Genomic DNA, 12,163 nt, shown 5'->3' on the forward strand with positions numbered 1-12,163 from the left:
ATTTCATTAACTTTGTATACTTCACATTACAGAAAAGAAACATTTAAATGGACTGGCCTAGACATAAGATTTTTTGTAAAAACTTATTGTTCCGATTAGATGAAGTTATGCTGCTCTTTTTTCTGAGCTGCTTGCTCTTTTAGAAACTGGCTTGAGGAATGCCAAAAAAATAACATTGCAGTTTCACTGGGAGGATTTGCTAGTATTATTTGATTAGTCCCTGGGCTCAAAGAAAGGGTTTGAAATTTCTGCAATCTAGAATTTAATTATAAACTTCAACAACTCCATAAGGTATGCCAGGGAAGGTCTGTAACCCCCCAAATGAAGAAAAAACAACATACATGCTAGTCTCTCAGCTTATAAAATACAATAGCTCCTTTGTATTTATCAAAGGAACTAGAAACCACAGACTTGATGCAGTGAGACTGAGGTACGGGGGTATACACAGGTGAAAAACTGACTCCAGAATTACAAAATTAATAAGAAGTAAACCCAGATACCTACATATATTTGTATATTCAGTAATACCAAAATAAACACCTCTCCACAACCCAGATTCTCAGCTGATGAATTCTACATTTGGGGGAAACTGGTTAGAGGTACCTACAATTTTGAAATCTAATCCAGACTGAAACCTGGCACTTCATATGAAATTCTGCAAAGGACTTTTAGCGTAATTTTGAGTGACAAGCTGTTAATGAAACCCTAATTTTTGCCTACGTATTGCTAGTACATTACATCTGTGATCTGATCTATACCCCCATCACTATGGAAATAGCCTCTGTCTGGTAAACAGTTCTCAAATAAACAATATTGACAATGAATCACCACATCACACCATGGAAACCCACTTCTGAAGGCTAAGTTCAAATAAAAATTCAAAGCCAGTATTTTCTAAATTTTATTACTGTGCAACTCTAGGTTTAATAAATGTTCCCATCTTCTTTACTGAAAAGGTATGTTTCAACTGGAAAATGTCACAGTTCAAAGATGCCTTCAGGTTTTTCTCTGCCAGCCTTTTATTTCTTCCAATTTATTCTCATCACCACTTCACTCTTCCCCCTCCCCTTTTCTCCATGTAATATATATAAACATCTTCACTAAAATAAAATATAAAACTGAAGTCATATACTTGGAGAAATATACTTTGAAAAGCTCTACAATTTGTTTCTACTTTTTTACATGTTGTTACATTACATGTTAAAAAGGTGTCTTTAGAATTATTCGTACATTCTGAGTTTGGTAAGCTTATTTCTAGAGATCAGCTATTGATGACTAGCAGCTGAGAATCCTGCCTCAGTCACTTTCAAAGTGAAAGTAACTCCAGATCAATGGAAATAAAATCACAAATAATTTCCTGTTTTAAATTCTTGTCTGAAAAGAAGTTTAAAATTACAAAATACAAGGAACATCTCTTAAATCTTGTGTAAATCAGTGTTCAGCCATACAGCATTATCACTAGGTTTATTTTTTTTATCTGCTAGTTTTAATACTAATACATTTAGGAAGAGTAACATTTCTGAAAGACATTTTGCTGTTGGACTAAAAAAAAGCTGCAAGAATTTCTAATATAGTCAATTGTTTTAATGCAATGGCCTAATTTGGGAAAAGGCAGAGCAGTAATTTAAAGCAGAAAGAATGTCTAGCTGTGCAGTACAGAACCTATATAGTAACGGATGCAGCTAAATCTATGATATAATTAAATGTCCACTGGTGTGGCCATGATAGCAAGCAAGAAACCAGTTAAAGCTTCTGCTGAAACTTTACTGATGAAATCACTGTCTACAGCAGGATGCCAAAAAATCAAAGAGAAATAGGTGCTAAAAGGCTGCTGCAATTATCTGGAGAGATTATTAAGATAAAGACAATGGAACTTCAGGAAGTGCCTGAGAGTATTTCTACATCTCCACGTGCACCTATAAAATCTGCCAAGTGTTTGTTTATATACCAGACAGGTTAGCAGAACTGAAGAATTGTTTTCTAAACTTCAAATATGGGAAAGTAAACATAAAAGACTAGTGAATGTGAAGTTTACCAGGGATAAATAGATGTATACAATATCACTTATTACTGTCACAAGTCCATTTAGTTTGCTTCCCATTCAAGTGTCTAATGTGTCACTCCAAGATCAGGGGAAGAGACAAGAACATGTGGCCAGGATCACGAAGGAAGCCAGGACCACAACAAAACCAATGTTGTTTTGCTTTACATTGCTGTGGAACTGAACTGTTCTAGGAATAGATTTTAAACCAGCATGAAACTACAGCCTAAATTATCATGTGTCCAACTTCTGAAATAATTCCTGTAGTCTATCTCACATATGGATTTATTACACAACTCCTTTCCCATTCAATTTAGGGTTGTCTCTGACTGATGCCCCTCCTACTGCACTGCTTACTCATTCTTTTCTCCCACTCCAGTGTCATATTCCCTCTACAGTACAAGGAAAAAGATGGATTATGATTAATCTTCTATCATTAGCAGGTTTAAGGTCTCATGTCTGTGAGGCAAAAACAGCCGCTTCATTACCAACAATAATTGGTAAAAAACCACGCATGCCAATGGAAAGCTCTGAGGAAATTAAATTCTCTGAATCTTGGAAATGTATTAGATGATGAGATGCTCTGAATCTGCTTAACCCTCTGGAGTGCCAAGATTGTTTTGGATGAGATGGAACAAGTGGCAGATCCCTGGAGGGCAGTGGGGTTCCAACAGGTAACCTGAAGGCAATTCTTAAGAATAATTTCACCTCACAGTATCTCACATTCATTACCAGTTTGAAACCTAAAATCCCCAAATCTAAAAAATCCAAGTTATAAGAAAGGCTTCTGTTCCCACCAAAATATATCCAAGCCAGGGGTTGCAAAACAAACTAAAACAAAGCCTGAATGGGAGTACTTAAGAGATCTTTGGCAGAAACTCACCCTTTTCTCCATTTCCAAGAGTGATCTGTCAGCAAATCTTTCTTGTCTCTGAAACACAAAATTAGTGAAGACATTGATACTTGTTCTTAAACAACAAAACTGAGGAAAAGCAATTCAACTGGACATTTTAGTATTCTGTCCGAAGTATGTCTTCAAATGCATTTTAAAGTGTGTTCAGGGAAGTAACACTGAAACAAAGAATAAAGAAGAATGAGCTGCATTTATCACACACTTCCTCAGTGACCATCCCCAAGTAATTTAATCACTACATAGCCTTTGGTAAATAGGAGTAAAATAGTATCCCTATCTAAAAAGATGATTGTTTTGTAATGCTTTTAATGTACTTCACTGATATTTATAGGGTATACATCGAAGACACTTAAATACAGGTAAATTGTGGCAGATGTTATCTGAGAATAGGAAACCCTCTTTCTACAGCAATTTAAGACAAAATTTAACTGCTGTGTATGTATTTGGTATTACTGTATGCAGCACTGTTATCTGACAGCAGCTATCTGTAACTGGAGCACACTATTTGCTCTTCAGTTCTAAGATAGAGCTATATAACCAGTCAGGAAGAACTGGCAGGTTATGTCAATCTGCCAGCAGGTTTATGAATTGATCCATCCCAACTGACTGTTTGAATATAAGCTTGACAGTGTAGAAAGTGTTTATCCCTATCCTGTAAAGAAGTTCCCAGATACATGCTGGCAAGCACCACTACTACTTAAATAGGCAGGAGGCAGTCTCACACATTTTTTCACAGCTGAAGACCAGAATCAGTCATTCTTTTTAGAAGCAGAGAGGTACTCTTCCTTCACTCCCATTTTGGGTAAGAAACAAAGCTCATGCCTAATAAAGAACAGCTTATAGCATGGGGTGCTTCTAATTTGCTGTCTACTTTGTCAGCTAAGTACATGCTTCTTGTTTTATACAAACCTGAGTGGTCTTCTCCAACTGTAGCTTAAGATCTGTAAGTTCCATGTTGGTATCATGTAACTGTGCTTTCAGTTTTTCATTTTCAGCTAGAATCTGTTCATAAAGCTAAAAGAAAACATTAATTTTAAAAAATGCCAAATAATAATTCAGTGAGATTAGCTGAAAAATTCAAAAAGCTGTGACTGAGCTGCATGTAAAATGAACAAATACATTAACAGTCTAAGAAGTAAAAATCAGTTACAGATTTTAAAGAGGTTTAGAATTAGCTAGCAATTTAAAGAACTGTTACCAAGTATTTCCAGAAACAAGCAACATCTGCCGAAGTGCAAAAGCCAGAAGCTGTTTTGTAATATGTATTTTCCCCCACTGTAGTGGTTGCTCTGGTCCTCCACTCAGCTGAGCTGCTTTAAGCAGCATTTCTGATGCAATGTGAGATTATTTCCAGACAATTTATGAAAAACAGTAATAAAGTTCTATTTTTGCACCAAAATTACTGGATCAGATACCTTCTTAAAATCAGTGCTATCTTCTTTCTCTAGTCTACTGCAATATGGTTTTCGATCTTCAAGGTAACTTTGTGACCCTGATCGCCCCTGTGCTGAATCATAACGATCACCTGAAGACATGCTGAGGGATCCTGTGTCGTATCTGTAAAAGAAGAGTTCTTATTTTTCTTTGCCTTTGCATTCAGGCTGAGACAATACTGTATCAAACGCTGTGAGTTTGCCATCACCCAGCTGAAAACAACCAAGTGCACCATTAAGCCAGTCTTCTAATTTGATGGAAATTTAATTTTTACATTTCCTCAGTACTTCAAGATTCTGTGTGACATTTTCAAATTGCTCAGTCTGCCAAGTGCCTGTCCTGTACGCAGAGAAATCTTTTCATTAAATTAAAATATTAAAATCAAGCAAATATTTACATGTCTTAAAGGACTTTATATTAATTTAGATACTTTAATTCTTCTTTATAAAAAGAAAGTCTACTTTTAAAAAACATATTACTTTGATTGAAGGATTTTTTAAAAGTAATCTCTAAAGTATTGGCCTAGATGAATTATCCAAGTATTATTAGAGAAACCAAGGAGATTTCAAAACTATTTGTTGTGAATTACAGTATTTCAACAGGAGCATTTATGAAACACATCTTCAGCAAAGTCTTTATCCCATTAATCATAAATTACCAACAGTATTAATGAAGTTTAGAATAATTTCACACCGTTCACGTACTGCAGTAGTTCTATTTAACAAATTTTCAGCACAGATGGAACATAATAAAATCTAGTAATTAACTCTAAAGGTCTAACACCAAATGAAAAATCAAAAAAAAAAATAACCCTGATATTTCTCCATTCTTTTTAACAAATCTTTAGGAAATCTGATTTTCGGAGACTGCAGTACTTTTCTTGAGACTCCTTAGAAAATTTTCAGTAGGGCATTCTAAAAGAGGGGTAACAAGAGCCTCTTGTCTTCTTTGTAAAAGCTGACTTCATACTGAAAAATCTGTAGGGAATGGTACTGTTTCCACTGTTCTACAAAATGCCTAGCCTGCCTTCAGTGCACTACAAATAGAGTCCAATATATTCCTCAGAATGGAGTATCCCACCCACACGTGGGAAAAAAATATTCAGTACTGTAGCTTTACACTCGTATTTCACACAAAAGTTAAATATCATTAACACTTTTACAGCTCATACCAGCTGACTACTAGGGTTAAGCTGAATTTGTACATGAAGAACTTAGAGTGAGAATATGTGAACAAGAAGTGTAACAATTTTAGATTAATTTGTTTAAATTGCACATACCTTGAAAGGCTATCACTCTGAGGACGGGAGGGTTAAAAAGAAGAGAAAAACAACAGATCAAGTCAATAATTTAATTAAACAGAATATATAACAATAAGTATAACTAAACAGTTATGTTAAATGCACACACTACCCAACAGTATGTATTATCTGAACATTGTCAATTTTGTTATGTCTGGAACAGAAAAGAAGTATGTGCTAGAATGTGCTTGCCAAGATGTGATTTACAAGGACTTTAACATTACACTCCAAAAGCCTGGACTGTCCTAAACACTGGAGTCGTTTCAGCAGTCAGCGATTTGCTTGGCCATGTTCAGCACTCTGTTCCCTGAATTCCCTGTTCCTTTTTCCTCTTCTCTACCGTTAGCAATAATGCTTTGATAGGTCAACATAATAATGACTTCAGCTGAAAATAATAATATAAGCATATTATAACATAATATGTTATATAACATATTATATATACGCTATATAGAACATAGCTCGATGGGAAACAAGCTACTGTACCAACAACATAAGGAAGCACTTATTAGACTTAATTTAAATGACATAATTTCTTTTTTTTAATATTACTTTCATTCATTCATTCCAGATGAATTCACAGACACAAAGTTCACTCACTTAATACTTGACAAGTGAAATTTAATTAAAAATGATGACTTAAGAGTGAGGGAGTGCCCTCTAAGCATTACATCATACAAACCTTTTTCGCCTCTGGGTGGTCAATTAATTTATTCCAATTATAACAACAATCTTGAGTGAAGACATTTCAGCCAAGGAAGTCTACTTATGTATCATCACCTGGACACTCCCCAATGTTATTCACCTAGCAGTGGCTGAAGCCTTCCCCATAGGTATTTTTTTTGGTGGGTGGGTTGTTTGATTTCTTCTTTTAGAAGGAAACATGTGTAGAGGAAAATACCCACATCCTCCCCAATACACCCAATTTCATGTTTGACACCTTGAAGTGCATTTACTATACAAAAAATATCAAAAATATGTGCTGTAGCCTAACCATTCCTAATAAAACATGGTTATTTTTGTTAAAAGCATGAATAATGCTAGTTAACTTAAGAGATTGTGTAGAAAATGTCAGTGGCACACACCTATACACAGATAGTTTTTAAGCTACTGGCCACAACACGCTTAATTTCCACCTAATTATCTTATCTTGCATTATTGTACATTTAGGTATGATCAGTGTGAGATTACAGAATTTCACCATGTAATCAATGACCTACAAAAATTTGCCACTTTTCCACTGCTTCCTTCTCACCTCAAGAAAACAGAGCAGACTTTGTCTGTAAATTTTACCTTGAAGGAATGCCGTATGCAGAAAAATGCTAAGCTGGTTCTTTTACCCTTTACCTACAATGTAGGACAGCCACTAGAAGGAAGTAAACCATTCCTACATTATTTCTTAACAAATACGATTTCTAAAGACTGTTTTTCTTTGCTTCTAGTGGACTCCCCGTGGTGCCATGTGAATGTGAAAACCTGCCAGATCTCCATTCCCCTGCTGCACTATAGCTTCCTGAACAGAAAGGCAAGTTATTATTAAATCACACACAGACTATCTTAGAAACAAAATATTCCAGCTACATAGGGGGACAACAAATGAACTGGTGAGGTAAGAGAGCAGTAATTACTGGAGGCAGGAAAACACAGACACAGCCCACTCCTGTCTCCTGGCTGAGGTTAGGAACCTGAGAAGCTGAAAAAGGATGCCGTAATCTTTAGAAAACTGTACCTCATTTGGTTTCTGTTCCCTGAAAGCTGTGAAGTGCCTCACAATTCAAGTACATGCCTGTCCTTGTTTCCTTCACTTTTCACAAAAGATGTTTGGGTTTTTTCAGCATTCTCAAGTCTTTTATTTTCCCCTTCAAATTCTCTCAGTTCAGCTCAGTCACAATTCTTGACATTTGACAAAAAAAATTTGTGAAAGATGTAACTGTGAGTCTACAAACTTTGCGTAAGGCTTGTCTGAGGAGAAATGATGCTGACAAAGATATCCCCATGCATCCAGATCACACAAGATGAGTGTTCTTCATACAGTCACAGAACAGAGCAAATTGAGCAGCCACAGTTACATTGGCAGCATACAAGCAGTAACAAAAACATAAAACTTAATTTTTATATATCTATAAAAGATATATTCCTTATCTACACAAATTGATCTAACACTTACTCCTAACCCTATGCCATCAGTCTATATAGACCATAAGGGTCCCGCAAAAGAAACCATATATTTGAAAACGTACACTAAGCTTCTAGACAGGCACATTATATTTTAGTGAGGTTAGAATAATTACTGGTAATGGAAACAAAATATCAAAGTCAGGTGGAATTTACTGTACTGTTACAAATAAGCGTTTCCATAAAACCGCCACAGCAGCGAAACTGAGAAACAAAATCTTAGTGCAGCATTTAATCGACACTATTAATGCCAGTTTTTCATGATTATTCCCACAGAATAGGAAGACCTAATGACATTCATTATCCTAACATTGCTAGCCTTCACCTTTCAGAAGTCACATATTTGATCTGTGGCTACAATAAAATTTCAGTCCATTTAATTACAACTTAATCACAGCTTTAGTGATTATTTAAATTGTAAGAAATTAAATTCTTAATTCAAGCTTCACAGAAGCACCTTTTTACTTAGAATCCTTCATTTGCCAAAGTCATCTTCTGAATTCCTTATTTTTAAACAGTTATCCTACAATTTAATTCCAAGACTATCCTTCTAGGAGGAAGACCAATTTCCTTTAAGTAGCATGGCATTTTTTGTGCGAATTGAAGAGATTCTCGGCTCTTAACATTAAAAAAAGCCTAAACAAAATTTCATTAGAACAACCTCCAACTGTCAAAGTGCTTAGCAAAGTCTGACTTCTCCTTCATAGCTCTCCTTTATGGACAAATGATCAGCTAAGAAGTAAAAAGACAGTCCTGAAGAACAAAAAAGCACAAACTAAAATCTTACAAGACAGTTCTTTCAAAGACTTCTGAGATGATTAAGATAATTTTTCTGGTTCCTTAAAGATTTCAGGCTACAGATTATTTTGTCTAAGGTCCTTTAATTTTCTTTGTAGCATGCACCCATGTTCTTGACCTCCTCTCTTTAGTTCAAATTCTTGAGTTACTGCCAAAGCCTTTAGAAGTTTATAGTTACCATCTTCTACCTCTGGCTTATAGCTTCATCAAGCAAAAAACCCCAACAGCAGCACCACATAAGGCAGCAAAAGAGAACTTCAGTATTCCCAAAGTTTCTGTTCTCTGAATAGCAGTACATCAAATAATCAGCAGAACTGAAAAAGCGTAACTATCTTCTTAATGTCTTTCACTATAATTCTAGTTTATTCATACATCTTTCCTTTTCTCTTCCTAGAGCTGGAAAGGATTTATAAGCAAATAATGACAAATTTCTATAATAAAGCACGGAAGATTTGTGTCAAAGTGAATGCAGATTTAGCAACTGCAAAAAGGAACGTGCAATTTCTTTAGACATTTAAAAACAAACAAAAAAAAAATACACATTCTGCCATGGATTTGGGAACAAACTGCCTATTAGAATCCTCAAGATCCATTCCATTGTTATTTTTCTACGGTGGCAGAATAGTGCACTGTCAAAAGTATTATATTTAGTTCTCAGTTTATCATTGATAAATGTTAAAATAGTTATCAAAGAGAGAAATTACTTGAAATCTACATAGTGTTTTATGTCTCTGATAAACCTTTTGCATAAAAGGAAAAAAACACCTTAATATGAAAACAATGGCATTATTATATACAAATTATAAGATATCTCATAGTTAATAGGTCTATAATAATATAGTAATAGAACATTTCCTGCAATTTCAGTACTATACTGCAAATATTATACTAGGTTTGACAAAATTTGAGGAGACAACTTAAAAACAGATGAAATACTTATTCTGAAATTCAACTAACTTCCAGTTTCTTATTTTCTGCAGCTGATGTGACAAAAGAGCTTATATATCAACAAAGCAAATTTAATTTATGTAGCTAGGTGAAAGTGAACTTGTGAAATTCACACGTTTATTTGAGAGCTTTCCATGAACTCAAATCTGGTATTATAGTGATTTATAATGAAACCAAACAACCGAAGCCTTTTGTAGGAAGTATACAGGCTAGGAGAATGTTTTCTCTCTGATTACTAGGCAGCTAATTCTACACTTCTGCACCATCCCACCCCAACACACCCACCCTTTTAATCATTGACCATATTCGTAATTTTGGGCCCAACTTACCACTATTTCACTGTAGTTTTATAAGTCTAATTCTATCAGAAGCACCACATGCCCATTCTACCAAAATTAATTTCTACACAACAGAATATGGAGTAACTACAGATCTAAGGATAATGATATGTACTAGTGGGAGGAAACAAAACAGGACTATGCATTTATGTTAACATGACATGCACGGAAATAAACAATACAGCAAACCAAAACGGCACAGAATGGATCTCTTAACTAAAGTATTTAAAGAATGTGTAATGGAAACTTTTACAAAAAAGGAGAGAAACACTACTTGAGTTTTATTCCTCAGCAATGAACCTGATTCTACAGTGTTACTCGAGGCTTTAGGTCAAAAAAAGTACATTCTGCTATACCGTTTTATAGTACAGCTTAAGTTACCACATCCTTTTTAACTCCTCTTCATCCCACTACCACACACCATTCTGTTTACAAGGACCTTTTCCATCAAATCAAGCCTGCTGATTTGATAGAAACATAATATACTGTTTTCCACTGACTTTTTAACAATACTAACAATGCTGAATTAGGATGTTCAGAAATCCATTTTCTTCAATGGAGAAATCAGGTCCATTGTGCTCTTCAACTTTCTATGCTTCACTATATTAAATTAACTTCTCATATTATTTGTTAATTACATTTTTGACAGCAGTCAGTTTAATTTTAAAAGGTTTTAATGAGTGTGCTTAAATCACTGGACATAATTTATCTGAAAACAACAGAGCAGATGCAGCAAAGATTTTGGCAAGGTAGAAACTGAAAGCTCCCTCCAGTAACTTGTTACAACATGGCCCTGAGCTATGTGTCAGAAATGTCGCCCACATTTTCTGGATACTAATTTTACAAAATCAGGACTGATGAAGAAAACATCAGTTTTAGCCATTGTTAATACACTAAAAAATGTTATTAAAGCATGCAAAGGAAATAGCATTGAACCACAGCCACAAATCAGGAATCAGAAAGTGCTCGTTCAGTTGAATCCAAATGCAACAGAAATTTTACTATCAAAATGTATCTGTTACAAAGTTAATAAATTATTTTTTTTTCAAGTTACCTGAGTTTCTTTCTTATTTGTTCCTTCTTCTGAATCGGACTGGTGTTCCTGTTCATTTTCGTCACTCTGGTGAAAGAGGTGGAAGAGAAAAATATTTAAACTGTTGAAAGGCTAATGAGATTTTAAGGTATTCCCTATTTTTAATATGAAAATCTAAGAGCAGTAGACTTCCTTCTACCTAACTAAAATGAATAGAGAATTTAATGTGATACATCATGAAAATTCTCAAACAAGTACATGTTTTCAGTACCAGAACGAGAGGAAACGTAACTTTGCATTTGGCACACGAAAATCTTGCTTCTACAGAATTACATACTGATCCCATGACAAAGAAAAGGGAAAGGGAATTGGCTGAAACAACAGCTATAACCCTTCTAATATGACAGCAGTTCTTTCAGTTTTAAGTATAGGGCTACTTGTAATGTGCCAGATAATAAGTCTCATTATTATAGCTTTGGTAAGCATGCAATAGAAAACAATTGTTCAATGATTATTTTTTCCTTAGATTATGATTAATTCCTATTAAGTTATGGTTATTACAGTATTCTAGAGTTCTTTTTATTATTATCAACGTAACTTAGATTTGATTTTTATTTTGTTCCTGAAAGCTTCAAACCAGGGAATACGTAAATTGCACAAGCATCAGTTTTTCCATAACAATTAGTTATATATATCATATAAACTATTCTCAATCTTAAGAATAGAATATACACATTCCATATTGCTACAAGCTAAGACTATAAATTAGCAGTAGCAATCATTCACTCACATCTTGAGTCCAAAAAGAAACTCCTGTAGATCGTCGTTTTTCTCTTGGTCGCCGCCTTTCCCTTATAGACTTAGGCTGTGACTTATCTTCTTCCTTTTCTTCCTCTTTTTTGCCCCCTTCTGTTAATAACAACTTTCTTATTCATTTAAGGATGACACAATCTAATTTTCTGAAATAATTCTCAGTCATGAAATTACTTACAATTATTTCTTTTACCTGAAATAAATTTGCTAAAGAGCTTCTTACCACATACAGGGTTTGCTGTAACATACATTCCTCAGAATATAGCTCTAAAATGCTGTAAATATTGTTCCAATTCTTGAACAGTAACTCCAAAAAACTAAATCCATCTCAGCCACCTAAACAAAACGTTTCAACGTAACAGTAATAAAC

At 34.6% G+C, this 12,163-nt stretch overlaps 1 protein-coding gene across 3 annotated transcripts in view; it reads right to left on the reverse strand.

The window, feature by feature from the left end:
- Positions 1-12,163, reverse strand: part of PPP1R12A (protein phosphatase 1 regulatory subunit 12A) — a 122,036-nt gene that overhangs the window by 10,283 nt on the left and 99,590 nt on the right. For all 3 annotated transcript variants that reach the window (XM_080392487.1, XM_080392489.1, XM_080392488.1), the window contains 6 exons: positions 11,771-11,889; positions 11,002-11,067; positions 5,668-5,684; positions 4,370-4,511; positions 3,864-3,968; positions 2,925-2,972 (listed from right to left, as the gene is read on the reverse strand). In XM_080392487.1, coding sequence (XP_080248613.1) covers positions 2,925-2,972; positions 3,864-3,968; positions 4,370-4,511; positions 5,668-5,684; positions 11,002-11,067; positions 11,771-11,889 — 497 coding nt within the window. The remainder of the gene's footprint in view (positions 1-2,924; positions 2,973-3,863; positions 3,969-4,369; positions 4,512-5,667; positions 5,685-11,001; positions 11,068-11,770; positions 11,890-12,163) is intronic.

Source organism: Falco punctatus (assembly GCF_963210335.1).
Source record: "Falco punctatus genome assembly, chromosome: 6".
NCBI classification, from domain to species: domain Eukaryota; kingdom Metazoa; phylum Chordata; class Aves; order Falconiformes; family Falconidae; genus Falco; species Falco punctatus.